At 37.7% G+C, this 27,446-nt stretch overlaps 1 protein-coding gene across 2 annotated transcripts in view; it reads left to right on the top strand.

Annotated features, from left to right (window-relative positions):
- Positions 1-27,446, top strand: part of pdzd2 (PDZ domain containing 2) — an 84,559-nt gene that overhangs the window by 48,689 nt on the left and 8,424 nt on the right. For both annotated transcript variants that reach the window (XM_060882798.1, XM_060882799.1), the window contains 17 exons: positions 2,675-3,146; positions 7,905-8,050; positions 9,838-9,970; positions 10,250-10,420; positions 13,394-13,490; positions 13,633-13,781; positions 14,904-15,023; positions 15,374-15,488; positions 15,845-15,918; positions 16,258-16,474; positions 18,942-19,059; positions 19,758-19,890; positions 22,452-22,533; positions 22,936-23,039; positions 23,711-23,873; positions 24,096-24,832; positions 25,234-25,378. In XM_060882798.1, the coding sequence (XP_060738781.1) occupies positions 2,675-3,146; positions 7,905-8,050; positions 9,838-9,970; positions 10,250-10,420; positions 13,394-13,490; positions 13,633-13,781; positions 14,904-15,023; positions 15,374-15,488; positions 15,845-15,918; positions 16,258-16,474; positions 18,942-19,059; positions 19,758-19,890; positions 22,452-22,533; positions 22,936-23,039; positions 23,711-23,873; positions 24,096-24,832; positions 25,234-25,378 (3,176 nt within the window). The remainder of the gene's footprint in view (positions 1-2,674; positions 3,147-7,904; positions 8,051-9,837; positions 9,971-10,249; positions 10,421-13,393; positions 13,491-13,632; positions 13,782-14,903; positions 15,024-15,373; positions 15,489-15,844; positions 15,919-16,257; positions 16,475-18,941; positions 19,060-19,757; positions 19,891-22,451; positions 22,534-22,935; positions 23,040-23,710; positions 23,874-24,095; positions 24,833-25,233; positions 25,379-27,446) is intronic.

The following is a 27,446-nucleotide window of genomic DNA, read 5'->3' as shown; positions in this document are numbered from 1 at the left end:
AAACAAAACAAAAACAAAACTAACGTGTAGCCAGTGAGCAGAAAGGGGCGTGTCTTGTCAATATGGGTGGAGAGAGTGTTCAGTGCGCATGTGTGACATTAGCAGAAAGCTGTTTTAACATTAACATGGAGTTACTTGGAGAGAACTGAAGGAGCAGGAAGTTGGTGCATATTCACAGATTGGAGTTTCCCAAGTCAATAACTCCTGAGATAAACGCTGTTACTACACAAATAACACCTCTTTTCTATCGTGGTAATGTAGAGTGGCAGCTACAACCGCGTTTTGCTATCAGTACAGGGGTGGGACCCATTTGGGTTAAGGGTGTGTTTGTTTTGGTGATTTCAAATGTCAACATTGGCTTTCAAACAACGGAGACCCCACCTTTAATTGTTAAAGTTTTTTAACCATGCAGCACATGGTGGAGATTGGAGGAGAAGGCATAGTAATAATAGACATACTGTAGCTTATCACAAGGACCAACATTTAGAAACCGCACATAGATATAAAATAAGCCGTACTTGGTCGGTATTGTCCTGACTTTAGAGACTTTTTTAAGAGAAGAGTAGTTTGTTAGAGTTAATTAGAATTAATGTTAGAGAAGTTACACAAAATATAGACAACATTGATTAGTTCCAAAATCATTTCATAAAGAAATCATGAAAAACCCATCGTGTGTATTCACATTCATGTTGTTTTGAGTTGGTTATGGATTTGTCATCTCGTCACCTCAACTTGCAAAAACACTTCAAGTATTTCTGAATATTGGCTTGATGTAGATTTTGAGATCCTTTGTTTCGAGCTACTTCTTCATTTTTCATATTTCTTCATGTTATTCCTGTTTTACTGATCTGCAGAGGAAGGAAACTTCACTGGGACAAAAAGTTAAGGCAAGACAAAACATGGCAGAATTAGGTCACCGAATTGTTATTTTTTTCTACACCCGCAAAGCGAGATAGAGGCAGGAAATGCATTTTCTCACCCAAACTGGAAGGAACTTTAATGTAGAGCTCTGTGTCAAAAGAACTGATTCAAAGTGTTTTAGCTTCCTGAATGTCTGCACATTGTTGAAAGAAAACCATTCCCTGTTTTTTCCTGCAATTTTGGGAATCAGGGTCTCTGCAGTTTCCCAGTTTCCTGCACATGGCTTTGAGGTTTTATTTTACTTGTCAGAACGTATAGACATGTTGCAGGAGATCACGTTTCATATGAAATCTCATCATTGATAAAAAGTTTTAATCCCCCAAATACCACAGCTTTCCAAGAGAGCATCAATGAACAATGAATCATGTGTTCATGAATACACAATTTTGTTCTGCAATATATAGACAGATTTTATTAGAACATCTGCATTTTAAATATCATAATATATATCGCAACTTAAATATCTGTTGATTTGAACAAAAAAAAAAGTTTAATCCCAGACTATTTGTTTTTTTAATGCTGTCATATGCGCATGGACTCTCTCCCTCTCTCTCACAGACACACACACACACAAATCCACACACACCCCTCCATACACAGTTCTTTCAGTAGCTCATCACCATGCCCATAATTAGGCTTACTGTTTGGGGATGTAAGCAAAAGCTTTGTTGGTGTGTTGCTTCATCATTGTTAGTCAGGAGCCCATCAGCCCAGTGCTTTTGTTCCCCCATAAGCATGAAAAACTCACTAAGCGAGGCCTCGTGTGTGCATTGCGGAATTAGGTGAGAGACGTGTGTGATGCACTGACATGCTGTTCTCTGATTCCTATGCGCTGCTTCATCCTTAAGCGAACTAAAGGTGTGTGTGGTTCTCTCCTCTCATTGTTGTTCATTCATTTGTTTGTAGCTCTGTTGTCTGTTGTTTTGCTAACGAAGTGTTTATGAGGATTGTTGAACTTTGTATAAACGTTCGTCCAAAGGTCACCTTTTATGTTGCGAAACGGGTAACAAATGATTGACTACAGTCATTGACTACAATTGTTAAAGTTAATATGTAGCAAGAACAGTGTTAGCATTAGTTGCCACTGGGATAATCACGCATATATTTAACGGTCACATGTGGATCAATTCATGATTTTATTCATAATGAAGCTTGAAGCCGGATGTCATACATCTTGCCTTATTGATACGGCATCCGACATGCGGTGTCACACCATGAAGCTTCCTTATTACTGCTGACTGATGGAGAACTAATTGCATTTTTCTCAATTATGACTTATAACTTCCAGAACTTTCTTTATAAATCAGATTTCACGTTCCATATATTTAAATATGTATCGTACGGTAATAGGAATGCAACGAGCCCTTTTTATTCTCTGATACGGCACCATCTACACCATCTGCATATCATTCTCGATAAGGACATCTGTTGTACACGTACAATTATAGACAATTTTTATGTACATGATCTGTCAGATTTTTTGTGAAACACTTGATGATCAGTAGCAAAAGACTAAGCCACTAAGAACGTTGATCTGATTGTGAAACCAGTTCAATACGTTTGCTGTTTCTAACTAGAATAAATGACAATACTGTTAACTCCTTTATGTGGTGAAGGTAAATTATGTGTAATAGTATGTAGTATGTAGTAACAGTATGTGTAATAGTAATTATTCAGGTAGCATATCCTTCCTTTCTTACATTCTGGCTGCTTATTTCCTATTTTTTTTATTTTGTTTCTCTTTTCTCTCCAGCTACCTGGCAGACCAGTGCTGGAATGGCGGCTACATCTACCTGATCATGTTGCGGAGGATCAAGCGCAAGGCACCTCTCCCTCCGTGCAATGGCAGCAGTGGCTGTGCAGAAAATCCCACTGAGCACTTCGGCAGCGTGCGTTCAGAGTCTGTGGTCGGCAGTCCGGCACAGAACGGCAAGCGAACCCGCAAGTTTGGCGTTATCTCCCGTTCCTCATTTACCCGAGACAACAAGGACGGCAATGACATTCAAGATCACAAACATGAGAATGGCTTCTCTTCCATGGAGACAGAGGCTACATCATCAGAGACCGGCACCCCACTGGGCATGCCAACAGAGGAGAGTCCAGTCACTGGTCAATCTGTGGCCATAAACAATAATATCAGCGCTGCCACTCTGCCCGATCGCTCCGACTCATGCCTGTCAAACAGCTTAAAGTCTCAGCCAGGAAGGAATGATCCATCCAGCCAGGTATCATACTCAGATATGTTTACCAACAGAGAAAATATATGTGGAATAAAAGATTATTTCATTGACATATTCATACTAACGAATTTTAACTTCGTATGTCCTCTTCACTATTTATCTCAGGATGTCTTGAGTTTGTAGCATTTGTGACGTAAGTGTGAGTGTAAAAGAGTAAAGGGCTGTGAGTGTGTGCTTATGTGAGACAATGACAAGCACAGGTGAGGAAAACGCAGTTGGAAATTAATCGATGACTAGTTTGTTTCTGTGGGAACAAACTGTTTTAAACACAAGCCGGTACGCCAGAATAGTGCGTTCAGATTTATTAGCATTATATGTAGAGTTCCATGTTGTAGGCTTTTTTACAGGCTGCACATCTGACATCATGCAGCTTCGTCAGTCACTTGACAAATATTTCTAACATTTCAGATTGGTGCAGGAATTTACACCTTCTTGTTTATTTGCACCTAGGTGAAACTTCGCTTGAGGCGTAACCTTCTTTTTAAAACTCAGCTCCAAACTTAGCTGAGATCAGGAGGAGATTGAGGAGATCAGAATAGTGTATTTACTATCTGTAAATACTGTCTGCTATATGCAATTACTATAAACGCTAGTGTGTGTGTGTGCATGCGTGTGTGCGTGAGTGAGTGTGTGTGTGTGAGAGTGTGTGTGTGCATGCGTGTGTGTGTGTGTACGTTTGTGAGAGAGTGTGTGTGTGCGTGCGTGAGTGTGTGCGTGTGTGTGCATGTGTGTGTGCGTGTGTGTATGTGAGAGAGTGTGTTTGTGCGTGTGTGTGTGCGTGCGTGCATGCCTGAGTGTGCATGTGTGTGTGTGTGTGTGTGTGCGTGTGCTTACGTGTGTGTGTGTGAGAGTGTGTGTGTGAGTGTGTGTGTGTGCATGTGTGTGTGTGGGTGCGTGTTTGTCTACAGTAAATATATGTATGTTTTTTGTACTAAATCCTGGAATGTTTTTCTTTTTACATTTGCAATGAGAACAAAATGACTTTGTAAATACACAAACCAGTACTGATCACTGTTATTATTTTTCATCTGTAGTAATCTCTACTGATTACTTTACTGATTGCTGTGATCCTGCATTATTTTCAATTCAAGTATTTTACTCAGTTTTACTGTTTTCCTTACGAACAGTAAGGAGAACGGTTAAAGCCTATCATGACAATATTTTAGAAACCACAGCATGGAGAATAGCATATGTTTCTGATCTAATCGTGCCCGAGCGAAGCTCTGCGGCATTCCCCAGAGTACAGAGACCTTATGATGTCAGACGGAGGCTTGCGAGCTCAAAATAACCATTCTGGCTTCTTAGGCAGATACATTCATCTGCTAGTGGTTGCTCGTGCAGCTCTAAGGTTTTGCACCAGAAGTTCTACCAGTTTGATCTCGACCCACCATACAGCTTTTCAAAGACGAGAAAGTTTGCGTTCCAGTGAACAAACGCAGTCAAGGCATTTTTTGGCAAACCACTTTAGAACAAGAATCTGCTTAATGTTATATCTGTCTCCTTTTTAGGCTAGACTAAATTAATCACAGGTCTTAGCAAAAGCATCACCACAGGCAAAGACTGCTTGCAAACTATTAAGCAGGCCTGTAGATTTTTTTATAGGATTTGAGTGCTCTTTGTTTGTGGAATGGTAGCTTATTTCAGCCAGGACAGCTTGTTAATGAAAGGTCTGTTAGTCAACTCACGAGTGACATAGATCGAAGATTTTATGTTGTGACAGGTTTAATTTAAGGTTGTTTCATGTGCTTTTGTAATAACTCTGAAATGTAGCTCACGCTCGTGAAGATCTTTCAGATACGGAAAACTTTTTTATCACCGTAAATCTTTTTTCCACCATATGTGATGCAGACTGGAAAGACAGCTGAATACTTCTGTTTTTTCCTTGCAGTAATGTACTTTGATGCCTCAGTTTTAAGAACTTGAAATATATTTTTTTTTTACAAAATGACATGGAAATATTTTTATTTAGGCAACTTCCTGACTTCGAAATCTTTGCTAATTAAATATGATCTATTTTTCTGAATAGCTCTGTGACATCGGGGAATTGACATAAGCCGAGTCAATTTAGTTTAGAAACAGATACCGGCGGTTAAAATACAAAGCAAAGCAAAACAAACAGAAAAGAGCACTTCTACTCTGTACACATGGCAGTAGACAAGCCTTTAAAATGTCTAATTTGGCCTAATAAAAGACTTTAATAGGCAGAAATTCAGACCACAGAACTGACTGAATTTATTAGCGATTATTTGCTTAGCTGTATTAGCATGAGTAGAGATCAGCGTAGTGACGGATGGATGGAGATAAGTCGCATAATCCGAGCTAGAACTCGTTCCCCACTGTAGACTTGTCACTCTCTAAGACTTGCTAGAAGTGTTTTTTTTTGTTTGTTTTTCTTTCTAAAATAACATGACCTCTAAATGTAGATGTAAGCTGATCTTCTTTTAATGGAACAACAGTAATTTTTTAATGTACCGTTTCACCATTTTCGCGTGTGAATGCGACACATGCAAAATAGTAACACAGGAGAAATGTCACAATTTGTGGAATTACGTAAAGGGTTTTTCCATCCAGTGAGAGAAAAAAACGTTATCTAGGTTCCCGATCATCTATTCACGCACGGTTTTGGTGTTGGTGATTCACCCTCCTCAGCACTCAGCAGCCTTTCATTAAGGTGTTGTCACTCTCTCTGTTAGGTTCTATAGTAAAACCAAACGCCAACGTGTGCCTACATGCTGAATGAGTCAGATTGTCTGTTAGCATGTTGAAATTTCATGCGCTGTCACGTCAAACTTTCTCAGGCTCTGCATTCAAAGCATGCGTTGACCCTTGTGTGTTGGTTTAATGCAGTGTAAAAAGCTATCTCGATGTTAAATCAACATTTGTAGCCTTGAATATACACAATCATGAGTCATCGATGTCGTTTAGCTACCGCGGATTTTTCTGTTAAATCCATGGGTGTTTCTCAACCGTTAACACATACCTCGGCTCATAAGCCAGAACGAACCAGCACTTTATTTAATCTCTAAGTAATAAGGTAAAAATGTTCAGGAAAAAAATAAACATAAGGCACTTTTTTGCTTACTTCCTGTCGTTTTCTTAGTGAGCAAGAGAGCACAATTTACATAGGACAGTTGAAGCTTCTTAGTCTGTGCTAAGATGTATTTGAATATTTTTGATGTGACAATATTAGCATGATAAAGAAGGGTCTCTTTCATGTATCTGGTTCGTGGCAGTATAATGAAGAGGGACGGTGTTTATGTACACACGATGGAACACTTAAGAGTTTAAGCATCACGGTAAGGCCGATTGCCAACGAGAGCTGGAGCGTAACGTTCGTGGATACATTTAAGCAAGACTTTTACAGACTTTCCTTTATCCGTCGTGTTTTTCATACACAGCGTGTGAAACTTTGTGCCAGCGGTTACGTGGAACAACATAACGACAAAACAGGTTTATAAAAAGCAAACAGTGTACATCATTAACCACACAGAATAACATGAACAGCTTAATAATGCAAGAGAAATGTGCATTTGAGCGGAGAGTCCGTGAGTAGAGGAAATTATTGTATATTATTGTATATGGTACATAGCAGAAAGGGGCCAAATAGCTTTTCACCAAATTCTTTTGCCACTCTGAACATTAGCAAAGGTTACAGCTGTAGCTTAGATGCTAATCTATCCACATTAGGCAGCAGGCAGGCAAATAAATCACTGGTATTTAGACAGTGGTTCTCAAAATGGGGACCAGAGACCCACTGTAGCATACGCATAATGTCAAACGGTGTTATGTTGTATGTTCAGGAATTTTAAAGTCCGCAATTGGATTATGCCTTTAACTGTCCAGTTTCAGTGACCCTGTGCGAACTGTAGCCTTGAATTTCTGTCCCTGGGTGACAGGAGAGGAACATGATTTGTTCTTCTAAAGGGTTACCGTAGGCTTATTGCAAGCTTGAATCACTTCAGACATTCTTTTAAGCCTCTCTCATCAGGAAGGTATTACTACTTGCAGAACTGATGCTCATTGGATGCGTTTTGCCTTTTGCACCATTCTGTGTAAACTCCAGGGACTGTTTTTTGTGTGTTTAAATCCCACAGGATCAACTTTTTCAAACCAAACCAGCCCATGCTTTAACAGCAAACCTGCCATGGTTTGACACGAGTCTGGGCCGTATGTTAAAAGCACTAACGATACCTGGGGTATTTCAGAAAGCGCATATCGCTGTAAATTTCTAAAGAAAAATGATTATGCTTGTCAAACATTTTTCATCTCTGTGCGTTTTCCCCATCCAAATCACTTCTTAGCTGTTTTTTTTTTTAAACACAAATTTAATGGAGTATTCTGCATATTTACTTCCCCTGAACTCCCTTTTCACCCCTGCTGAAAGCACTAGAATGTGTCTCTACTCTACAGTGACATTAACAGTTTCAGACACACTGGGACTAATGAAACATTACTCAACACTCTGAGACAAGGCTGGAGCAGGCTGGGACTTTTGAAGTTGTCAGAAGCATGTGCTCTTAAACATATCTCACTCTTTATTTATGGAGCTCTCTAAAGAAGAAGAATTCAGCTGAGTGCAAAGGAAAAGCCATCAGTTTTGCATCAGGAGAAGTTCCAATGGATTCATTAAGAAACTAAATAAATCATTACACCCCAAGCTGTTCTTGTTGGAGCTTTTTGTTACTATAACTACTTTTTCTTGTTTTAAAAATCTCTTTTATGAGAATGTCTTTTTTCTTTTAGCCCAAGGAGGGCAGTCGTATCTGGAAGATGCACATGGTCAAGGGGCAGGACGGCTTGGGCATCCAGATTACCGGTGGCCGCGGCTCCAAACGTTCACCGCACGGCATCATCGTGGCTCACGTGGAGAAAGGTGGAGCCGTACAGAGGTAAATCCACCTTTCTGTGTTTAAGTGGCAATCGTGTGCTGTCGTGATAACTACAGCAACACTATTCATCAGTGCTTCATCCATATGCAAAGCACCATGGCTTCTCGAGTGCACTCCCATCAAACTTCAAAGCCACCCGAGGGTCCGTATTTAAGCTAATTTGAAGTTCATAAAGGAGGTTTACTATCGTTGTCGTGACACGTTTTGTGTATGTTGGCGGTCATAGTTTTAATGATGCTTGTAGAATTATTAATATATGGATCTTTTAACTCTGGATGTTGAGTTAAATATCAAATACTACTGGGTCAGGATTTCTAAAGGCTTTAAATATTTTGTGGGGAACACCCGTATACTTTTAAAACCCAAACCTTGCCTTTGTCTCCTTTTACTCCACAAATACATAAAATCTCATAAATATTAGTACAGAACGTAGCCACGTCAGCTTTGCTTAAACACAGACTGTGTTTAAAGCTGTAACATGTTAAGGAAATTGCTGACCTGCTTCTTTCTGCAAATCAGTAAAGCACACATTGGCAGAGGATTGTGAAAGCACAATAACCAGATGGTAATGAGCCAAGAACTGATGCTAGATTGAGATCACTTGTTTCAAAACATTTGACTAGACCCCCTTAGGTGGTATTATAGGTTACTAGGGAACTGTTTAAGAAGAAAATACTGCTTTGTGGTTTGTGCCTGGGGCTTTTTTCACGGATGCCAAAAATGTTTAGTATATATGAGGCTTTCTGGTGAGAATATACATGTACTGTAGCTCCTTCAGAATCTCAACAGTGAGTGTGGGCTGTTTAGAAAGGACCGCTACGATTTGGCCTCATTGTTAAAGTGGAGAAATATCTAAGACATTTTTGTGCTCTGTCAACAATAAACGTGAAGCACTTACTGCTGTTTAAGTGTCCTTTAGAAGCAAAATGTCATCTTTGTACTAGTTTATGTGGGAGTTAACATCAGGAGTGTTAGTGATATGTATTATTCTTGTATGATTCTTGCTGCAGAGTCTCACAAAATCCTGTCATTCAGCTTTTGCTATCAATCACAGAAATGGATTTTTATAAGCCGCCTTATTAAGTTTGAGTGTACATGAATTCATTAAAGAAAAAGAGACCTCTCAGAATATTAATGAACCTGTTTGAATATGTGAATGCTAAAATCTTATAAAAGTCACAGCCCCATACGTGTCAATTTCTTGCTCCTGTCTGGCAAATTAATTACAAAAATGAGGACAAAACCCATCTTAAATCTGTGATTTTCTGAAAGTATGGATTTATATGTAAATTTTTATGTACTGAGTAAGGATGTGCATAATGCTATTTGAAGCAGTTACTGTTGATTATTTTCCTATAACTGCAACGATATCAGTTTTTAATATATTAAACCAGACGTCATACCTTTTTTTCAGATGTAGTTACTTTAAATGTTATGCATAGAATAACCACAAGACAAGTTTGTTCTTTTTATCACTCTTCTGATTAGAAGCTATAAACAGTCTTTCCCTTTTTTTTTCCCCGTCTCTTTTAAATAAAATAAAATGCAGTGTGTTATTTTACTGTTACTGCAAAGTGAAAGATTCGGTGTTAAAGTTTTAAATAATGAAAAGTTTCTTTAATGAAAGCTTCGTCATATCACCGATTACACGTTTTCTTTGTTAAATTACAGCACGTAATTAACAATAACAGGTAACGTTAACTTATGGAGTTATTGGCAGATGTAGAAGAGCTTTCTGTGGTTTTATAGTTAGTTAACATAATATGTATTATTTGTGTTTATTAAAGGGACGGGCGACTAAAGGCGGGTGATGAGCTGCTGATGATCAACGGTCAGTCTCTAGTTGCCCTCTCACATCAGGAGGCTGTGGCTGTCCTTCGTGCCACTTCAGGCCTCGTGCAGCTGGTGGTGGCTTCCAGGGTATTTTTAATGAACAAACTCACACACTGATACTTATTTTATTCAAAATCTCCCTTTGGCTGCACTTGTTTTTTAGAACTTGTCACTTTAAAACTTTTTTTTATACACACACAGTTATTGTCAGAACTTTTTAAATCCCAGCCTGAAGCCTCTGGAAAAATGTAAACCTTAATGTACTTGGCTATAGAGGAAAAAAGTTAAATATAAACCTAGAGAGTTATTCACCTCTTAACTCTGCATGTTTTTCTTTTCTCTTATTTATGGCTCTGTTTGCCTCAGGATGAGTCTGAAGTTGACTTTCACAAATACCCATCGAGCAGCCTGCCTGATCTTGTGAGCACATGCTCAGCTCAGGACACTCCACCATCCCCAGGGGACGGGAAAGAGAACATGGAGCCGGATGTGGAGGACGTGAGGGCCAGCAGCCTCTCACTGCCCACCCAGGGCTCAGTACGTACGCCAGACGCCTATATGCATCACTATCACTGTCTGTAATCTCATGCAGCCTCCTTTTACTTCCTGTTTGACTGCCCAACCACGCGTTGTTGTGTTTATGTCCTGTTGAAAGCTCTTACCATTTTTTCCACTGTGCCTGTGAATTCTCCGAAATTCATTACTTGTATCTCATATGTCACAGATTCATTAACTCCCCTCAGCATTCTGTAGCAAGTGACATTTCTGTATAGGCCAATGTTGTATAAGAAATAATTCATTTTCTTTCAGTAAGCAGTAGCACGTAACCCTGTGTGCTGTCAGACATCGTTAATATTTAATCGAGCCTCGGCTAAGCATTATTTTAGTCCCACAATAACACAGCTCATACTGGGCAATCATTGTATAGACTCAATGCAAAGGTCAGCTTGGTGGAGTTAAATATTCTGGGACTTTATAGAATGTCAGCATTGCGGTCCACCCCCACGTTTATCACCATCACCGATCGCCTTCACTGATCTCCAGAGCTTCTCTCTGTTCATTTACATTTCCATTGCTCAGACGAAGGTTGTGGACTGTAACACTTTGTTTTACTATCTATTTAAATTTGTACCAATGTAAATACTTTCCACACTTCTGGGTGAATAGTTATAATAGTTATAAATATCTATTAGTTGTAATAGTTATAATAGTTATAAAGGTGCCCCAAGATTACAATTAAGCTAAAACCCTTTTAGAGTGGAAAGTGTTAGAATTCTGAACCATAAAACATTTAGATTTTTCTCTTTCAGCCAGAGTAGATTTAATGCTCATATAAGTGCTTAGTGAAGATTTACATTTACATCATTTAGCAGACGCCCTTATCCAGAGCGACTTACACTTTATCTCATTTTTTTATACATTGAGGGTTAAGGGCCTTGCTCAGGGGCCCAGCAGTGGCAGCTTGGTGGACGTAGGAATCGAACTCACAACCTTAAGCCCAACACCTTAACCACTAGGCTATCACATCCATTCAAAGTTGTCTGAAGACTCAGTGACTCAGCTGTTCAGAGGAAGTTTATTCCTGAGTACCAGCACAGATGAGTCTTGATGCACGCTTTCCTTGTGTGTTGAAGGGTCAAGTCTTCTCATGCTTGTGTCTCAGTGTAGTACAGTGCAGGGTTTGATGAGTGTCTGAAGGTGGATCAGGCTGGTCCGGATTATTTTTACCAGACTTTTCAGAATATATAAAAGAGGACACAATATAGAGTCGTGTCACTTTCAGTTCATGACTACATTAGGAAGTGCATTTTTTTTCTTTTATTGCTTTGCATGTAACCTCTGTTAGCACAAGAATTATTTATTTATTAACTACCATTGCGCTGTTCCTTTGTAATGAAAGAATTTATACTGGCTTTCCGTTTATCACTCTACAAATCCCTAGGACATTGTCAAAGACATAGTCTTTACTTATAATCATTGCATGATGATCCTATTCATTGAGATAAAAATAAACACAAGCCACATGTCCCAGCCTTTACACCTATTATTGTCCTTGTACCCTTTGTAAGGAAAGCCTGAGCGTTTGTGAGCTGCAAGTGGTTGGGTGTGTGTTTTTCAGCAAACTGTCACTTGTCAGGTTATTTATAACTGTCAGGTATAGTGCTGTTTTAAGGGGAAATAGGGAGGGGAGGAAAGTAGAGGAGAGCAAAAAAAAGAGTGAACTGGGAGAAGCGCACAGCTGTGACTGTCAAATTAAGCCTTGTGAGGCGTGGAAGTGCGCAGTTTTGTAGAAGCCCATGGGTTTCATATTTGATGGAATTAGCACAAACTCCATGATTTCCCTAATCAAATCATGAGGACACATTTGAGGCACTTTTAGAGTCAAAACACAAGAATTCATCACATTTGCTTTTTTGTTTGCATATTTAATGCTTTTTACCAGTTTGTTTTTTTATACAGTGGCTTAAGTCTGGAAAACTTTGATGCTAGGAAGCTAACTGTGTCATTTTGTAGCATATCGATTGGACATGATATAAAGCTGGGAATCACGGTTAATAAGATTGGCCATTATGCAATAAATGGTGGCAGGCTAGCTTTGTGGGTGATATACACTAGGTGCTTGTTTCAGCACTGTGTATTCAAAGGAATAAAAAAAGGAAGAAAAGATGTTTTAAATCCACGTGTCTCTCCAATGAGGCCTCGAAGATGTATCTGTCCTTGCTTTTCCAAAGGTTACCTGAAAGATATTTTATTTTGCATTGAAGTCAGTGCTGGGGAAGTGGTAGCTCAGTGCTTTAGCTGTTGGACTACTTTTTGGAAGGTAGTTACTTCAAATCTCACCGACCCCTGAGTATAGCCGTAAACACACTGTACCTGCTCAGTTGGATAAGTGAGATAAATATAGGTTGCTCTGGATAAGGGCATATGCAAACTCCTGTAAATGTAATTTCTTAGTTTGGAAGAAAGAATTTTCTTTCTAACTGCATTGCACCTAGAGAAACGTAGTGCTGTTAATTCCGAATCTGAGGTGGTTAATAATGGCAGCATACTTTACATGACCCCTAGGCCACCTCAGGTTCCTTTCTCAGAAGTGTTAATAATTACTGTTGCCAAGGTTGTTTACGTTTACGGTTACTTTTACGTTTAGGCTAATAATTCCATCCCAATAGAAAGTCAGCATTAATTTTAGGTCAAGCCATTAACTAGAGTTCTAGATTTTAGGACATTTCTGTATTGTGAAGATCATGGTTGTTGTACCGGTGTGCATGTGAACCGTCAGATGAAACGAGGCTCAGCATCAGGAGCGTGCTGCATTCCTAAGACGCTCCACAAACATTTACAAAGTCAACAAAACGCTAAAAATCCTTTTCTTTGTTTTCTCAGGAAGTTGCTCAAGAAAAGAAATGTTCTCTCTTTTGTAACCTCACAGAATCCATTAAGCACCGAGGTAAAGGCTCAGTTTTGGCTTTGAGTTCATTGCTGTCATCAATTCTCTCTGTTCCCATTCAGTTCACAGATCTGGATAAGCTGGATGAACATGGCCGTTTTGAGGGACCCAAAGGATGTCGTAGTCCAACCCCTATGAAATTCCGCAGCAGATCCCAAGGTCAGAGACAAGTAGCATTGTCCAAAACAGAACAAGAGCAATTTCTATGGAATGAGGCTGAAGGGATCCAAGTTTTCAGTATACAGTATATATATTTATCATTGATTATCACAGAGCATAACGTCGAATTTGTTATAATCAGGTGGCGGCAGTCGTCTGGAATCTGTCGGAGAGGATGACGAGTTGATGGTTGAAAATGGCGAAGCAGGAAGTAACGTGACGGAGAAATCATCACATGGTAGGCGGAAACATTCCCTTCCACATCAGCTGGACACCGTGGGAATCCGACAGGTCAGTTCATCCTCAGGTTTCCATTTGAAACTTGGTTACTTACAATTTAAACTTACTTGAAGTGTTTGCCTAGTTACTTCAAATAAGTTACTTCATGTCCCCTTGTGTGTGTTACACCCAGGTACCCAATTAACAGTAAACAAATTTAATTTATGAACAGAATTCAATTGAAATGATAGACTCATCACTTAAATGTGTACACTAATACTGCATGTGTATTGGAATTGTAATGCCATTTGTTACTGAAATTTCCACCAAAAGAACACATTCAAACTGACATTATACATGTTTTTGAGTTATTGCTGGTTTGGATTCAGTTCAGTTCCAGTCTAACAGGCTAATAACTATAAGAACTCAATAATACGTATAATAGCTTCCATATTGGTGGGTTGTTTTCCAAATAAAAGAAAATAAAAATGTGGGAGATTTTGGCTACGCTTCACAGATCCCTCATGGAGAACCAATGCTCTAATTAAAGAATAAAATCCCCTCGGATGGATATTTTAATTGCTTCAATTGTCAAGAGTTAACTGAGTGAAAAAATAGGGGAAATTAGGATTTTAGTTTGACTTTTCCTCGATTCCAGCATCAATTTCATCAGCTTGTGTTGGCAACAGAATTGATTATTATGTTACAGTCGTACAATTACACTTTTTGAAAACAGGGAACTGGAACTTTTCTCAAACGCATTTTACTTCTAGCATTTTTTAATGTGAAATCCTTCTGATGTTTTAACATGAACTCATTACACCCCAAGAGTGTAGGCTGTACATACTGTAATACTGAGCAGATTTAGGATTACTATGTAAATAATCATAGGATAAAATCCTTAAGCCGAAAAAAACTCTAACATAACAAATGTACTGTATTACGGTAGAAAATTGAATACTTTCTGTCGCCAACCAGCCACTATATATTTTACATGTCACCTTCAAGGCATTGCATTTCATCCAGTATGCCTCAGAATTGGCTCTTGATTACAGGTCTGTGGTCTAAAAGGCTCCAAATTTGTATCACTGAAACAAATCAACAGGATAATATTGTCACCCGCTTGCTTTGTGTATGAAGCACGTCTGGTAATTCTTATGCTTTATTCATGCTTTTCTTTCTCATCTTACCCAGGAATATCAAATCGTGAAGAAATCAGCACGGTCTCTAAGTACTGTTCAAGTGGAGTCTCCATGGCGACTGGCTCAACCATCTATTATCTCCAACATTGTCCTGATGAAAGGACAGGGCAAGGTGAGTGGCCACTCTGGATACTCTTCTATCTCAGAAGACACATTAGATACATCTCTGTCCTACAAGAGCCAGTCATAAATAATAATAATAAAAAAAGCTAGTCATTTATTAAATATAGTTGATAAATAAAGATTATGCTTTAGATGTTGGGGTCCTTTTGAGATTTATTTATTTAATCATTTTTATTCAGTTCCTCAGATGTATTCACCTCATGGGTATTAACCCAATTTTGGTTAAACATATTCATTCATAACATAACTAGCTTTATTTATATAAATAAAGTTTTGCAGTGATAAATACCAAGTTGTAGCACAACTCGAGTATTAATGCACAGCAAACTTTTCATCTAGGGTCTGGGTTTCAGCATCGTTGGTGGCCAAGATTCTGCACGAGGTAGGATGGGGATATTTGTCAAGACCATTTTCCCCAATGGAGCAGCTGCAGCAGATGGGAGACTCAAGGAGGGTATGTGCTACTAGGGATACTGCAACGATCCACTATAACGAGAACGATTTAATGCCGGGTTTGTCAACTAATGGTGCATGGCTTAAATACGACCCAAAAAGAATTTCAGCAGAACAAGTCGAATCCTTGACTCCACAGGGTGTCCAGAAAGACATGAACCAGTGCAGCTTCAATAGCAGATCCTCTGTTGGTTATCCAATCACATATTTATATCAATAATTGAGTTGAAAGCAGCTGATTAGACCACAGATTTATTTTTTTATCTATTTTTTTTTTCTGTGGCAAGAGAATTATTTTTATTTAGCTGACACATTTTCTGTGTAGTCATTTCAATCTTTTAATTCCCACTTATTCAGGGGACGAAATCCTAGAAGTGAATGGAGACTCTCTTCAAGGCCTCACGCATCAGCAGGCCATTCAGACCTTCAAGGTAAAACCTTTAGTCAATCTTTCTGACAGCTGCAGTCATGTGGAAAGCTGTCAAGGGAATTAGTCCTTACATCCAGATCCTGGAAAGTTAATCCTACTTCTTTAGCTCACTTTTGGTTGAGCTTACTTCCTGGGCTGAAATTTTTAGTAATTTTTAGTGCTCAGATATTTATATATATATGACAATGGCTGTGTTCATAATACTTTTGTAAAGATTCTCACTAACAGCACTTGAGGCTTTTGTACTGAAAATATTTTTGCAGTGAAATGACATGCAGAATGACAGAGATGTTTCCTGTTGGCATTTCTTTTTCTTTCTTTTTTTTTTTTTTTTAAACAGCAATTAAAGAAAGGGGTTGTAACACTAACTGTGCGAACTCGTCTGAGGAGCCCGAGCTTGACCCCATGCCCAACGCCCACCCTGCTCAGCAGATCCAGCTCACCCAATTCCAACACCAGCAGCAGCACCCCTATACCACCAGGCTTCGACGAAGGAGAGTACCGTAAGGGACCAGGCCCAAAAGACCGCATCGTCATGGAGGTTACGCTTAACAAAGGTAGCCAAAAAAAGTTTTTTAAGGCATGTTAAGATGTTATTACAAGTTTAGTATTAGTTTAATAAGTTTTAGCGACCACCTTTAGGTGCTGTGTGATTTTATTTTTACTGGGACAATTGCCAGTTTAAATCCTAACCCAGTTCAGCTAATCAAGAACTAGCACAGAATAGGAGAACACAGTCACTCAACAAACCAGTGATAGTTCACGGCTGCAGACAGAACTATAGGAGTATCAGATATAATCAAGTGCTATTTGTTGCCATGGGAAGTACAGCATGAACCTGGGGAACCATAACAGGTACTGCTGTTTAATTAATAAGCATATGTTATGTGTTAGTCTGCTTGTTAATCATTTAAATGTTGTTGTTGTTATTATTATTATTATTATTATTATTATTATTATTATTATAGTAGTAGTAGTAGTAGTAATAGATTTACTTCAAAGCAATAAGATAAAAAAAAGTAAAAAATTAAGCTTTAAAATGAAAATTGTTGTGAAAAAAAAAATGTAAAATATTAATTTTGGAAATTGGCAGATAGTTGATCACTAGGGAATAATCTCTGGGTTTTTTTTTTGTTCTTTTATCATACTGAAATTTTATCACATTTCTACTGACATCATGTGCAAAACCAGCCAGCGGTAGATATTCTTAGGATTTAAATTTTTTTTTATTTGAGAGAGAAATCTTGGTCAAAACATGATTTGCTGACTCACTCCAAAGTCTTACTCTTTTTTATATCTCTTCTTGTCACAGGTGTCTATTACGGTAAAATTACTCTTCATTAAAAGCAATAACGGTGCCATAAAATTTAATTTCCGTCTCAGCCGTCTTACCGTCTTACACGATTCTCCTCAAAAAGATTCGAAGGAGTTAAAAAAGAATCATAAATAATCTAACCGACATGTTCCATCAGCGCTAGTGGAACTATGAAGGTTTTTATTTTATCACAAGTTTCATTTCTTCAAGAATTAATATGTTAAAATGTTGACACAGAGCAACAAAAGCAAGTCATATGCAAGTTAAGTGAACGATGCTATCTTTAATTCTTCTCTTTCTACAAAAAGTAGTTTTTCTTTTATTCTCTCTTAGAATTGCATATTTTAAAACAACCTACTTCACATTTCACAAAAAAAACAAAACACTGCAACAACTGATTCAAATAAAACATTGCTGTAGTAATTGAATCTTATTTGTCACTCTGTTACACAATGGCTTCACAGACACCAAGACACTTATTTATTTATTTATTTATTTATTTTTGCAAAGTCTTTTATTGCAAATTTAAGTTAAATAACAATACAGAATCCCATTTTAGTTTTACATGAAAAAAGAGTAAAGTAAAAGAATTACAACAATAACAATAATAACAATAATGTAAAGGAAGTAAAAAGAAAAATAAGAAAACAATTTTGTTTTTGTAATATTTTTTAAATAATGAATGTTTCCTACTGTAAAAGACTTAACTTTGTATATAAAGCTGTTCATCAGTTCATGAGTAATCTGTTCTATTCATTATTCACTGATGAGTACTTCTTTATGTGGATCTTGTGCAGTTCTACCTCAAAAAATGCAGAGGAAAGTGAATTTGGTCTCTATTCAATAAGGTCCATTCATCCGTGTCTTCGTTATTCCGAACGTTTCTGGTCACAATGAAACTTATGGCTTTGCTTCATGTTCATTCAGAATTTGAAATGATTAGCATTCAAAGAAATAGTTTTCTATCGAGGACATTTATTTTACACCTGCTTTTATTGGAACAGACATCATTTTGTATGAATAAGTGGGTGGTTAAATTAAATTAAGGCTCATCTGTGATCCTGAACAGTTTGTCCTGCCAAAGTTTGCATTCAGCATGTAAAACTTTTATTCAGCATGTAAGCATAGAGAAGGTGTTAAAATTACTATGAATATGAGGTTAAAGTGCAGATTTTTAGCTTTCATTACAGAATATTTAAACCTATGTTGGATGAGCCATTTTGATTCTAATCATCACAAAGAAATAGTCTAGATTATATAAATATATATATATAAAAGTGTGGATTTGATACGAACGCCTTTTGAGAATTCCTATACAGACAGGTCTCATGCTATTTAAATTTGAAAGAATGTTTTGTATGTGTTTTTAAACTTATTTCATGATAAATGAAAGCTGATATGATCTGAATATTTGCATATTTTTGCATATAAGAGAAGAAGCCTTTATAATATCGGCGGTACAATATTGCTTGAAAAAAAAATGGGTGCATAAAGAGTCTGTGCTTATATAATGATCGAAATTTACATATCAAGGCAGTCTATTCAGGAGAAAGTTTCATCATAATTACGAATTATTCCAAGATATTTTATGAAATGGTTATCGCTAAACTTTTTACAATGAAGTCACTTGCTTACAGTCTAATGAGTTTATTTACATGGGTGGTTGCAACACACTACAATGTCTGTGTGTGTGTGTGTGTGTGTTTCAGAGGCTGGTGTGGGGCTGGGGATTGGTGCCTGCTGTTTAACGCTGGAGAACAGCACTCCTGGGATCTACATTCACAGCCTGGCTCCAGGATCTGTGGCCAAGATGGACGGCAGACTTAGGTGTTGCAAAACAAATCTACTAATACGATTAGTTGCTCTTCATCCTGGTAGTTATTGTAACTGGTAAAGTTGTTATGGTTGTTGGGACACAACTAGTGCTATAAGTCACTGAGTTAAGTCACTGAAATTAAATATTGCAGTCAGCATATCAGACTGATATGTGAATATATAACTTCATATATGATATGATGTATCGACATGCCTGATAGAACTTTTCCATCACACTGTATAGTATTTATTTCCGGCACGGAGCAGTCTATTTAGAGTTTCCTATTAGCCTCATCCGTTTAAATGTTTTAAAGAAGTGAATGGTGTTTATCATGCTGCAGATACAGCATATGTTTCAACTAAGCTCAGTTTACTTAATTAAGGAAGGGAGAGGCAGGAACTGGAGCCACAAGGGAACAGAAGCTAGTCATGTAAATCTTTTTTTTTTTTTATTGTACAGTGTTTGGTGTGTATTATATTGTGTTGTCTTGTTCTGAATGTTGTATCACAGTGTGAAAGCTCTCCAATGATGAAACAGAGTATTAAAGACAGTCACTTTTGCTGTTTTTCTTTTTTTTTTGCGATTATCAGACTTTATTTATTGGTGTCAAAATGTTTGCTCACCATTAAGGTTTTATCAACAGGTTTGTTTTTTTTTTTTTGAGGTTTTTTATCGAGTAATCTCTACAAACGTGCGTTTTTCTGTTTAGCCGAGGCGACCAGGTGTTGGAGGTAGACTCCGTAAGCCTACGGCATGCCGCATTAAGTGAAGCCTATGCTATCCTGAGCGAGTGTGGACCTGGCCCAGTAAGCCTGATCATCAGCCGACATCCAAACCCCAAGGTCGTTTACACATACACGCATCAGACACGTTATAAAATACCTCAAATCTCTTTAATAACTAAATCAACAAGACACGATTAAAAAGCATTTTACATACCTCCTCCTCCCATCTCCGTCAGCATCTTTTCACCCTTCTGCTATTTGAACAGAAGCGAACAGACTGTGTTCACCTGCTAACGTTTTAACCATCCCGTTGCATGTAAAACTGAAGCCTGCCAGAAAAGTAAACAACATTCCTTTGGGCTGGGTTCAGGCAGCTCAGGTTTTCCTTCCACTAATGAATGAAGATGTTGAGGAACAGCCCATGGTGGAGTTCACCACAAGGGGTTTGTGGTTGGAATATGCTGACTGTTTGGTCTCCCTAAAAAAATGATTGCTGAAACTAATGGAGCATGAGGTTAGCAGCGTGAAGCCGGCCTTAACACTTACCATGTGACAAGGGAAGGAAATGGGTTCAAGTACAATGACCTTTAATGTCTTCAAACCATAAGTCTACATGTATGTGTGTGTAAGCATTAGCATTAAAAAAAAACAAAAACAACATTATTTTGGACACTAAGTAACTCATGATGTAGTAAACAAAACAAAAGTTATGTACCAAGGTCCAGTTAGCTCTAGTTGAATGTCTAGCTTTAAACCAAACAAATTCAAGTGATTTGTAATGAAGTAGCTCCTTGTATGGTGTTCGTATTTTTGTTACTCAGCCAGTGTGGTGGACCCGCTGGTGGACCCGCTGCATTTTTGTGTTTTTAATTCAACACAATCAAGAATTTGATGTTAATATACTCTACAGATGTTTACTTCATCCCAATTACAAGCAATATAAACAGCATATGTAGTTAATATTTGCCCTTTACCTTTATTACACCACATTTTTTAATTAAAGTGCTACTCGTTTTTTGTTGTTTTTTAATAAAATGTATTGAAAAAAGAAAATCAAATTTAATCAAGTTATGAGTGAAAAAAATCAACAAATTTATAAGGAAGCAAAGTTTTTCAAAACTATTGATTTTTATGAATTTGGGTCCCACAGACCCGAACAACATACAAGGGTTAAGATGCTTAATAACTGATATGTGAACTACATTCAAGCAAGTACGGTTTGTAGTGGCTGGAATAAGTGATAAACTAGAATTCACATCGATTTGTCCTAGACCTGAATCTAAGTTTGGCATTTTATTCATTCACATAAACCACACATAATCACTTCCTGTTTACTTTGAGCCCAGGCTAAAATCTAAAGTCTAGGAACACATTCCTTCGCACATTTCCTAATGAAGACCGAGCAGAAATATAACACTTCAATAGACTTTTGATTATATATAGAACACTGTATAGCTGTTGTGAATAGTTCAGTGTGGCTATGGTTATTATCAGTCTGAGGCTTATAATAAAATGCTCAAATAAATCAGTTCAGGTACAGAAGCACAAACATTTAAACCATGTAAAATTTTAACATCAAACAGTTATATAATAATGTCTGTAGTACATAAATGTTCCCTTTGAATACAGCCATTTAAAAAAAACCTAATCATTTCCTTCCTGAAGATTTAGACAGTCTAAAATAACATGGGCCTTGTTAGCTTGAGAATATGTGCAGGAGTTAGAAGGAGACGCAACTACTGCTCATCCACAGTACATTGCTACCACACTAAAATAATTAGTAAATAATTACATTTCTATGCATTATTTTAAATGTATTAATTATTATTATTAAAGGGGGGCACGGTGGCTTAGTGGTTAGCACGTTTGCCTCACACCTCCATGGTTGGGGGTTTGAGTCCCGCCTCCACCTTGTGTGTGTGGAGTTTGCATGTTCTCCCCGTGCCTCGGGGGTTTCCTCGGGGGTACTCCGGTTTCCTCCCCCGGTCCAAAGACATGCGTGGTAGGTTGATTGGCATCTCTGGAAAAATTGTCCGTAGTGTGTGATTGCGTGAGTGAATGAGAGCGTGTGTGTGTGTGCCCTGCGATGGGTTGGCACTCCGTCCAGGGTGTATCCTGCCTTGATGCCCGATGATGCCTGAGATAGGCACAGGCTCCCCGTGACCCGAGGTAGTTCGGATAAGAAATGAGTGAATGAATTATTATTATTATTATTATTATTATTATTATTATTATTATTATTATTAGTAGTAGTAGTAGTAGTAGTAATACTCATAGACTTTTCAGTATTTTTTGAAGTGCCTAAGAAATTTTAGGATATTTATTTATTTATTTATTTATTTATTACTCCTTCCAGGGCTTCTATATTAGATAAGATATCATTACATCATTCATAGCAACATTGATTTTCTAATTGCTGTATAGTTTGTAGTCTTTGTGGTGCCACCTGGTGGCAACAACCTCTCAAAAATATTTAGGAGGAAAGGCCACAGATTACATAACTACTTTGATGTCACAAAAAACAGGAGTGTTAAGGTGTGGTGTAACATAGTGATACATAGATCATAGTGAAGATGAAACAACTTTAACAACTATCATGTACATTCACATACAGATGCAATGGATTTTTGTAACGTGCAATCACGTTTAAAATAACCTCAACTGTGTGTGCATCTCAGATGTCGGAGCAGGAGATGGACGAGGTGATCACTCGCTCTACTCACAGAGATAGCATGAGCAGCCACTCTTCCTACAGTCTGGGTGAGTTTCTCCTCCATGAATTTAAAAGTCATCTCATTCTATAAAAATGTGTCTTCCAACACAAGCTGACAATTTGATTGTTCCACTAACTCGCTTAAAATCCAGTGCTTCTTGCCTGGGGTTTTTAAAACTTAAGCATCAGATTTTTCCACTGAATTCTTGGAAGAGTCATCATCTTGTTCAGTGGCTCAGTTGTTTAAATGTGGTCTCACAATTCACATTTGCCTAACATCAATCTTAAGTACTAGTTTAAGTATTTCAATAAGAGGTAGGTCTCCAAGCCACGGTTGTTTGAAGACATCATTTAAAGACATTGATGGAGACTTCATAGCACTCTTGTACGTCGCTCTGGATAAGGGCATCTACCAAATGCCGTAAATGTAAAATGCTTTTTCTTTGCAGGACAATTATCCAAAAGCCCATCTCCCATGATGAAGACCAGGCAAGGTGATGGCAGCCAGACCCTCAGCTGGACTATGAAAAGGTTTTTAGAGCCGGCCAGCCGGGTAAATTAGCAACTCTTACGAAATTATGAGTTTGTAAGATGATCCTAATATTGTCTACATTCATACAATTAAAATGTGTTTTGTGTAAACTGACTCACTTGATTCATAAAAAAAAGGATATCGTCGCTGTCAGGCGGAATCCTCGTATCTCCAAAACCGTTATTTTTCAAGAAATAAAAAAAACGCCGTACCTTATCTGCAGTGCACAGGGTTTAGTCCGCGTTGCAGTGGATTGTCTTGCGCTAAATTCCTGTCTTCAGACGAGCACCAGAACTAGCGGGGGTCAAGATTTTTTTTTCTTTGAGCCCAGTGTTTTGAAGACATTTACCTCAGAAGACGTGTTGATTCGTTGCGACTCTTCTTGAGGAGAAATATGCCGCGAAGCTCTCACGCGGAGTGAGGAAGAGGTGGACAGTTGAAGTGTCCAATGGAGTTATGAGATTTGCGCTCAAGCTATTTTCAAGACTTTAGATTGGTTAATAACTTGTAAAAATAACAGACCCACGTGGGGACTGACCAATAGCATCGATATGTGAAAAAATATGATATTGACCAAATTTGGACATACGAGGTTTCCGCCCGACAGCGACGATATATTAAAACGGCATGTTGCGGCAAGTTTTATCATAAAGTTTTAACATTTATTCTGTTTTCAACCCTTTTCCCTACAGCAAGCTTCTCTGAGCTCTGAGGCCGAGCTCTCTCAGTACTTCTCCCACGATGTCCCTATCCAATCTTCCCTTTCAGCGATGGGCTCTAGTGAAGATGGTGTGCTTCACAACAACAGGAGCTGCAGTACCTCAGTGGAAGAGTCAACAGCACCTCAGTTACATGGTATAGAATGAGACATTTTTTTCACTGTTTAGTAAATCCAACCAGCTGGAATGATATGCTATTACCTCGAAGATGATGAAATGGTGAAACGTTTTCACCACAACAAGATGCCAAATCCTAAATCTTGGATGACTGAAAATTGTCATGATGTTGTGTTTAAAAATGACATCGTCCTCAATAGTAAGCCTACTAAATCCTTTTTGTGTCTTCTTTTATTTGCAGCTTATAAAGAGGGTAGCACTAGCTCGTCAGGCCCTGTTAATCGATCCACAGAGCGGCAGGCTAGCGTGACCAGTAGCCCCAGCTTAGTTCGTAGCCCCCTTTTACGTCAACGCTGTGTTATTTGCTATGAGGATGAGGCCAGTGATGAAGACGAAGATGTAGGACCCTTTCGTCACGTAAAATGTGGCACCTCTGATACCGCTCGTCACCAGGAGGATGACTCAGGCATTGTCGTGGCAACATCCTCAGTGGAAGTGGACGAGGAAAGCCAAGACAGCAGTGAAGGCAACCGGCTCGAAGCAGTTACACCATTTTACAGCAGCTCACTGGAGTCAGTGGAAGGGAGTGGAAACACTGCAGAACTGCCTTTTATGCCCGTTTGCAGCTCTGAGCATGGCACAAGGAAAGATGCCAAGCGCTCACCCAAGCTGGAGCACAAAGCTGTAACACGTGTTAAGAGCATGATGAGCATTGAATGCTCTAACCTACCACAGAAACCCAAGACTGAGGAGATTACTGTAGCACCCCTCGGGGCCCACAACCAAGCCACCCAAAGAGGGAGAACCCAGCACCACTGCAGGAGAGGTGAACCCAGTGAGCTAGCAGGCATCTGCACTATCGAGACTGTGGTTCTAAAGCGCAGTGAATCTGAATCCTTTGGACTTGACTTGGAGATCAAGTCATCTCCTCTGAAGGTTCTGATTACTGGACTGAGGCCTGGAGGTGCTGCTGAGAGGGTAAAGTGCTGATGGAGGAATTTCTATTATACTTAGTGACATTTATTATAAAGATGTAGCTACTGTATGCACCATTTTAAAGATGTTTTTGTTGCTTTGTAAATTAATAGAAAGTCTGCTGAATATAGCATTAAGCTTGATTTTTTTAAAGAACAAAACACCAATAATTATTACTAAATCTTGTTATTTACAAGAATTATTTATTATTAAGTAATATTTGTTTTTGAGCAAACATTCTTGAGACCAGAGATGTGGATAGCTTCAATAAAAATAAAAAGCAGAATAGGCAAAAAAAAAACAAAAAACTGCATTTAAAAACACATATAGACATGAACTACTTACAGTATATGCTTTTGAAAAAAGTACAGTCTGTTCCACTCTTGGTTTTTTCTGTCTTTTAGGAAGCCAGAGGGAGAATGAATGTGGGAGATGAAATAGTTGCCATTGGTGACACTCCAGTGTGCACCTCATCCTATCAGGACATTTGTGATCTGATGCACAACCTGCCAGTCACACTGACCTTAGAGATTCAAAAGCCAGTCTCAGGTGAGTTGGTACCAAAAATAGGAATGCTTTTATCGAAGGGTTCTTCAAAATAATATTAAATCGTGTCATTTTTGTACTACAACATGGCAACAATAAAACCTGCCATTTTTAACACATAGCTTTGCTTTAAAGTACATTATAGAGAAATCATAAGAGATCCATTATTAGTCACATACTGTAGTATTACCTTGAGCGGGTGCCAATTTCTATCATTTTTAGTTCTTGCTGTAGCTGGTTGTTTTATTTGCCCTTTTAGTAGACTGTAGTGCTCCAAGAGACTTCATCTTTCCAAACTGGAAAGACATTTTCATTATGTTTCTACAAATTCAATAATTGACCATATAACCACTGAGTCCAAGTCATGAGAGACACTAAATACTTACAATCTGAGTCACAGAGCTGTAATAAAGAGAACAGTCTGTCTTTCTCCATGCTGCCTTAAAGACGTTGGAGCACAACAGATTTTCCCTTGCTGGCAGTGCCCTTCTCCTCCACCTCCCATGGCGCTGCAATCAACTGGCTCTGTAACAGTGGTGACTATGAATCAATTCACTGTCATAGTGACCATAGAGTTTAGTGCCAGTGCTTAAATAGAATAGCGTAGCGTTGGTGTAGATTGTAGGTTGTCTGTTATTGTTTTCATGAATTATTTCTAGAGCAGAGATTCCCAATTTATAAAGCAAGACCAACCGTGACTAACCACAAACATAAATATGGCCAATAAATAGGTTGGAAATATCCTGACTGGAAAATTGGAAATTTAAACTGGAAATACAGTTTGCACAGTAATGAATGAAAACAGGCCTAAACTATCTACACAACACACAAGCTACAAACACAGTTTATAACCTTGGGCAATTTAATGACAGGGGAAAAAAATATATATATATATATATATATATATACATACATACATATATATATATATATATATATATATATATATATATATATATATATATATATATATATATATATATATATATATATATGTGTATATATATATATATATATATATATATATATATATATATATATATATATATATATATATACACACATATATATATATGTGTGTATATATATATATATATATATATAATGTGTAAATGTGTAACGAAATATACGGAAACACCTGATGTCTAGTATTATTGCATTGCATTGCAGTCTAGTATTATTGCAGAAAGCGGAAGTATTTTATAGTTCATATATATATATATATATATATATATATATATATATATATATATATATATATATATATATATATATATATATATATATATATGAACTATAAAATACTTCCGCTTTCTGCCATACCAATTCCGTACTCTGGGGGATCTATATTTTAAGTATACAGTATTTTGAAGCATATAAATGGATATTAATAATAATGATTAATATCAATAGTATTAATAATAACTATGTGTAAATGTTTTGGTTCTGATAATGCAATAATACTAGACATCAGGTGTTTCCGTATATTTCGTTACACATTTCTATTGATTCTGAAAATCCAGAGATGGGGGACTCGAGTCATATGACTTGACTCGAGTCAGACTTCAGTAGCAAATTTGAGACTTGAGACTTGCTTGACAAATATTAAAAAAAGACTCGACTTGACTTTGACTTGACATTCATGACTTGAGACTTGACTCGGACTTGAGTTAATTGACTCAGAGATGGGGACTCGACTTGACTCGAGTCAGACTTAAGTCGCAAATTTGAGACTTGAGACTTGCTTGACAAATATTAAAAAAAGACTCGACTTGACTTACTTGTGACTTACTCCCACCTCTGTGAAAATCACACTGTCAGTCAAACAAAACAAAATAACATATCGCTTAATTAATCTTATTCTTCTGATCGTTGTACTTAACAAAGTGCATTACATACATTATGAATTCATTCATTTGTCGACACGTTCACTCATTGGTATTACAGTACATATAATTATTGTCATTATTTTTTTAAATCTCATTTCATTTTTAAGTCTCATTCAGTAGATGCTTGTTCACAAAGTTCTAATACAATGCATTAAATGTATATAGCCCGAATTCATATAAGT

Source organism: Tachysurus vachellii, chromosome 12 (assembly GCF_030014155.1).
Source record: "Tachysurus vachellii isolate PV-2020 chromosome 12, HZAU_Pvac_v1, whole genome shotgun sequence".
In the NCBI taxonomy this organism is placed as follows: Eukaryota; Metazoa; Chordata; class Actinopteri; order Siluriformes; family Bagridae; genus Tachysurus; species Tachysurus vachellii.
The sequence above is the reverse complement of the archived record's forward strand: the minus strand, read 5'-3'. Positions and strand labels throughout refer to the sequence as shown.